Raw genomic sequence first — 5,927 nt, forward strand, 5'->3', positions numbered from 1 at the left:
GATACTCCATAATTAAGGTAAGAATTTCATTCTCGTGTTCCATAAATTTTAAGATCTAAACCTGTTTCCATCAAAAATTCAATTTTAACTTCTCAATTAAGATTCAAAAACACTTTTAATTTTTTTTCTAGTTACAGTAATACTATTTATACTATATAAAACCCTTAATAACTTTGCTACCGGTTCTTTTTGCTAGCTTTCTTTTTTCCGCTCAAAACAGCAGATTTCAGAACACAAGAGGAATATTTTCTTAAACTTTGATTTCAATAAACTTGAATTTTGATGTACACAATCTTTTTCATTTTCCTTAACTTAAAAAGAGCTTATTCATCCAAATAGTTAGTGGAAAAATACCATCAAGAAAATTTTTCGCTTTTATGGATGCATGGCAATTTTCTTACTTTATACGAAAGTAAAAAGTACGTATTTTTACACGCTGGTCATTAAACGTCCCCCTGTCCAATGCCCATCAAACAACGAGGCTTCATTAACTACCATTTAATCAGTTGTGAAAATCTGTAGAATTGATTTAACTCCTTTGCAAATTTTATTTTATAACCGTCGTTGGACATTCGACCCAATTTTGGGGATTTACGGCAACTAATGTTCAACAACTGCGTAGCCTTGTAATTTTGAACCCAATTCAGAAGACAAGGAAATTCCTGGATCAAGTATTGGGAGAAATTTGCCTTCGTGAAGTACTTTTTGATTTAACTAATCCGCATTTTCGTTTCATAGAGAGGAAAACATGAAAACCTCCCACGGTTAGACTGTCGGCAAGGGTCTAACCCATGATCCATCTACCACTGAGGATATTTTACGTCAGCACTGTGATCGGTGTGAGTCGGATGCGAAATTTGTATTGCTCAGCCATGGCTAGGGTTCGAACCCAGTTCATCTCATGGGAACACTTTATCCCCAGAACCACGACTCCCCTTTGTAAATTGGTAAGAACGAGGAAAAAATACATATCCCTCCACAGTGGGTGCCACCCAAGATGAGGAATTCTTATAATAAATAGTAAGGAGACGCTTTTTGTCTATCGTTTGACAACTATTTTAACCCTTTAACGGGCCCTTTATTTCTAGTAAAGGTAAATTAAAGTATTTTTGGAATTGAAATTGTTTTAAGAACAGCAATTGATATATATAAAAAAAACTCATTTAGTTTATAAAAATGCCATTTTTTTGGTGATAAATATATTTAACATGACCTATTAGGAGCTTACTGACTTTTATTTTTCTTTATTTATAAAATAAATTCCTTAAATGCCACAAACTTCAAAAGGAATTATGTATTTTATAACTTTTATACGTTTTTTAAAAGTGACAAATGGCAACCAATTTTATTCAAACTCACTTCAAGAAAGCTGAAGTCATTGAAAAATGGAAACCTAAATTAAAAGTGGTAAAACGTGGTGGTAAGTATACTTACCACGGCCTTCAAAAGGGTTAAAGCCATCAAACAATTTAAAATTGAACACACCCCGTTCTTTTCTGGAAAATAAAAACAGATGTGAGATATATGTTTAAAGATGCATTTACTTAATATCGTTATAGTTTGAAAATTTTAAAAAAACAATTTGAATTTTTATTTCATCCTGAAAAGTAAGAATGACTACGTACTCTTTTTCTAAACATTTATATAAATGCATTGAGTCTTACCCGATTTTTTTACATCCGTCAGATATGTTAAAATTTTTTACAACTATACGTTTCTTAAAATATTAATACAACAGTAAAGCAATTTTTTTTACAATTGCGCATGCTATATTCAGTTAAAAGTATTATAATTTTTATAAATTTTTTACTATTAAGTTGAAATAATATGAAAAAAACTTACCGAAAAGGTGTACCGTACCGAACACCTTTGGTTTAGTAGATTTAAAAAAAAAAATTTTAAATTTTTGTTAAAATAGATTTATTAAAATTGCGCTTGAAAATTTCAGATAATACAAATATAAGTATTTTTTGAAATTAAAAATATTACATAATTTTTAAAATAATTTGATGCTATTCGCAATCTCTTCTGAAAATATTTTTATTTATCCTTGGAATTACTCCTTGCATGTTGGGATTTTAATGTTTGGATAGGGTTTAAAAATTACACTCCATCAAGCCTTTATGACAAATCAATTTTAAATATGGGCATTGGTAAATCAAAAATAAATACAATTAAATATCGTGGTTGTTCGTTATTTTGCTATTGAAATTATTTTAATGATAACAGCAACTAATGTTGAAATTTCGAATTTTTCGTTCTATGCATTGAAATTTCTTGTGAAAACATTATTAAGTAATTTAGTGTTTATTACAGGTCAATTGCCTTGTTAATTAGGCTAAGAGGAATTTATTTTTGCTTCATTCATAAATTAATAGATTTATAGCTTCTTCGCTGTTTTTTTTCTAGAAAGTTTATGAAGAAACGCATCATCCAACTTTCATATTGGTTTTTCATTGAGTCACCAAAATACTCTTCAAAATATATTTTTCTTAAAGTTATATCTTGAATCGTATATTCGAAATTTGATTCCTCAGAAACTATGCGAACGATTTTGCTCGATTTTTGTATTGAAATTAAAGTTATCAAATTAATTTATTGGCTTGGCTTGGCTTATCCTCTACGTGCCTTGGGCACTTAAGGCCTCCAGCATATCCCTCCAACGCCCCCTGTCTTTAGCAATAGATCTTGCTTCCTCCCAGCCAGATATTCCACATTCTTTTAATTCGCCCAAAAACATGCACTGGATGGTAAGTCTGGGTCTTCCTCTTGTTCTCTTACCATCAGGGGCCCATGTAAGCGCAACAGATGAAATTTTTTCTTTGGGCATTCTAAGGATATGTCCGAGCCAGCTCCATCTTCGTTTTTTAATTTCATCTTCGATTGTTTTTATTTTAGCCTTCTTTAATAGATTTTGATTTGATACTTTGTAAGGCCAGAAAATTTTAAAAATAAATCTTAAACATTTGTTTTGAAAGGTTTCTAATTTTTGTATTTCGATCTTAGTCTGTTTCCAGGTTTCTGCTCCATATAATAGTACTGCTCTAACAATAGCTTTGTAAACAACTATTTTTGTCTTTATTTCAATATTTGACTCTCTCCAAAATTTATGTAATCCCTTAAAACATGTTCTTGCTTTGATTATTCTCTGTCTAATATTTTCACTACTTCCACCCTTTTTATCTACAATAGAACCTAAATAGCTAAATGACTCTATGTCATATATTTCGTGATTTTCGATTTTAATTTTTTCATTTTTCTTTTGATTTATTCTCATAACTTTAGTTTTCTTCTTGTTCATGAATAAACCTACACTATTTGAATATTTGTTGAATTTGTCTGTTTTAAGCTGAAGGTCTGTACATTTGGATGAAATAAGAACGATGTCATTAGCAAAATCAAGGTCTTCTAAAGTAGTTGTGAAATTCCACCTTATTCCTCTTTTTTCATCTTTCAAGCTGTTTCGCATAATCCAGTCTATCACCAGTATAAATAAAAATCCCGATAAAACACATCCCTGTCTCACGCCAGTTTTTACTAAAAAGAATTCAGTTAATTCTCCATTTACTTCTATACATGCTTTGCTGTTATCATACATATCTTTGATTATGTTAATATATTTTTCTGGTATATTATAAAGTGATAAAATTTCCCATAATTTCTCTCTCTTAACTGAATCAAAGGCTTTACTGAAATCAATAAAGTTTAAATATAAAGAGGTGTTAAATTCTAAGCTTTGCTCAATGATATTTCTAAGTGTGAAGATTTGCTGCATTGTTCCATTTCCACTGCGGAAACCTGCTTGTTCTTCTCTTAAAATTCCATAAATTTCATGTTTTAGTCTATTCAAAATTATTCTTCCAAATATTTTTCCCGGTATGGAAAGTAGGCTAATGCCCCTCCAATTTTCGCATTTTTCATTTCTCCAGATTTCATTGAAGAGCTTTTGCAACTGTCTTGTAGCGGTTTCAACATCTGCCTTAAGCATCTCTGCCACGATTCCATCTCTCCCTGCAGCCTTCTTTGGTTTTGTGGCCCTCAGGGCACTCTGTACCTCATCCAGCGAGATATCTTCCAAAGAAAAATCTACAGTAGATGCTACATTTAATGTAACATTTGGGAGTTGCTCAGAATTTTCAACATGGTGTGCGTTAAGCGTATCTTCAAAATATTTTCTCCATCTTTCTTCGATCCTCTTATCCGTAGTAAGTAACTTATTGTTTTTGTCTCGTACTGCGCATTGCGAATCTCGTTTATTTCCTTTTATTTGTTTCACTTTCTGATAGAAAGTACTTATTTGTCCTTTTTGCGCTGCATCTTGAGCCTCAGTGGCAAGGTCTGTGAAATATTTCCTTTTGTCTTTTCTGGCTGACTTTTTTACTTCTCTATCAATTTGATTATACTGCTGTCTATACCGATTAAATAATCTTTCAGACTTTGTAGTTTCCATCTGTATTTTCTTTTTCCTTCTGCTTTCAATTAGTATTAATGTTTCTCCCGTAATCCATTCTTTGCTTTTCTTTCCTTTCTTTTTACCCAAGACTTTTTCTGCTACGTCGCAATAAATGTTTTTGATATGTTCCCAAGTGTCTTCAACTTTTTCTTTTACCTCATTTTCTGATTGCTTAGTGTTGCCATGATTTTCTTCTTCCTTTAACAGCTCAAATCTGTTTTTCAACTCGATTGAAAATTCTTGTCTGCACTCTTTGGCTTTTAACTTAGCAATGTCATAGCTTATTCTTTTATGCCCCGTCTTCTTTGGTGATTTTCTTAATTTTAGTTTTAATATTGCAAGAATCAAGTAGTGATCTGATCCAACGTCGGCACCTCTCATCGCTCTTAAGTCTCTTTTAGTGAGCTCCTGAACTTGTTATTAATTGCAATATGATCTATTTGATTCTGGTGAGGTCCATGTACATTTATGTATCTCTCTATGCTTGAATCTACTCCCACCTATGTTCAAACTATTTAGTTCGCACAGGGAAACAAACAGTTCTCCATTTTCGTTCCTCTCGCCCGGTGATTCGTTTCCCATGGAGGTTTCATCATCACTAATCCGTTTTCCAACCTTAGCATTAAGGTCTCCCATAAGAATTATCATGTCATGTTTTGGAACTCGATTTAAAGCACATTGTAGTTGATCATAAAATGTCTCCTTTTCCTCCTCATCAGCATCATTCGTTGGTGCATACACTTGAATAATTGATAGTTTAATATATTTTGAATAAAATCGTGCTCTTAAAATTCTTTCACTGATTGGTTCCCATTCCAAAAGACTCCTCGCTGTTTCTTTATTAATGATTAGCGCCACGCCTCTTTCGTGCTTTTCTTCAGCTCCTGAGTACAAAATGATTTGTTCACTTCCAGTTTTAATCTTGCCAAAACCTGTCCATCTAAGTTCTGATATTCCCAAGATATCCAATTGATATCTATCCATTTCCATTGATACCTGTCTACTTTTTCCACATTGGTACATAGTTCTTACATTCTAAGCACCAATTCGTAACTTGTGTTTAGGTTTCATCAATGACTTCTTCCGCATCGAAGGCTCCAAATGGCTTTCCCTTCGACACTTCATAGGCGTGATTTCCTCATTCCAGGTAAGATAACTGTCATTTGGAATTTCACAAGTCATTGCTTCCGCCAAGAGAATTTGGCCCGATATGCTTTTGGATTCTGTAGTCAGGGATGTTTTACGGGGTAGAGGGACTAGCCCTACGCACAACCCTCCTCCTTTATCCAGGCTTGGGATTGGCGCACGAAATAGCCGAAGCTATTCATGTGGCGGAGTTAAATTAATTTATTGATTATTTAAAATTAGATACTTTAAAATTATGTAAGGTTTTTTTATACTTCAGAAATCAAGTTTTTTTCGGTTATTACTTAATAAAATAATAAATATTTATCAGATATTAATTTTTAGCCTG

The 5,927-nt window shown here is 32.4% G+C and overlaps 2 protein-coding genes across 2 annotated transcripts; both read right to left on the minus strand.

The window, feature by feature from the left end:
- Positions 1–3,729: 3,729 nt before the first annotated feature.
- On the minus strand, positions 3,730–4,834 carry LOC147809917 (uncharacterized). The gene is made up of 2 exons (XM_087162930.1): positions 3,898–4,834; positions 3,730–3,812 (listed from the first exon to the last, which is right to left on the minus strand). The coding sequence occupies exons 1-2, from the start codon at positions 4,832–4,834 to the stop codon at positions 3,730–3,732; spliced, it is 1,020 nt and encodes a 339-aa protein (XP_087019056.1).
- A 39-nt stretch (positions 4,835–4,873) lies between these two features.
- LOC147809918 (protein CFDP2-like) lies at positions 4,874–5,476 on the minus strand. The gene has a single exon (XM_087162931.1). It carries the CDS (start codon positions 5,474–5,476, stop codon positions 4,874–4,876), a length of 603 nt encoding a protein of 200 aa, XP_087019057.1.
- Positions 5,477–5,927: the final 451 nt, after the last annotated feature.

The sequence above is a fragment of the Parasteatoda tepidariorum genome, chromosome 5, assembly GCF_982258835.1.
Source record: "Parasteatoda tepidariorum strain Cologne lab strain chromosome 5, Ptep-v5.0, whole genome shotgun sequence".
Classification (NCBI taxonomy): domain Eukaryota; kingdom Metazoa; phylum Arthropoda; class Arachnida; order Araneae; family Theridiidae; genus Parasteatoda; species Parasteatoda tepidariorum.

Excerpts from the sequence above, each read along its gene's own strand:
- LOC147809917 (XM_087162930.1), bottom strand. The coding sequence starts at position 4,834 with ATGAGAGGTGCCGACGTTGGATCAGATCACTACTTGATTCTTGCAATA. Across the intron at positions 3,813-3,897 it reads AAAATGCGAAAATTGGAGGG|AGAAGAACAAGCAGGTTTCC; the intron begins GCATTAGCCTAC and ends TGGAATTTTAAG.
- LOC147809918 (XM_087162931.1), bottom strand. The coding sequence starts at position 5,476 with ATGTACCAATGTGGAAAAAGTAGACAGGTATCAATGGAAATGGATAGA.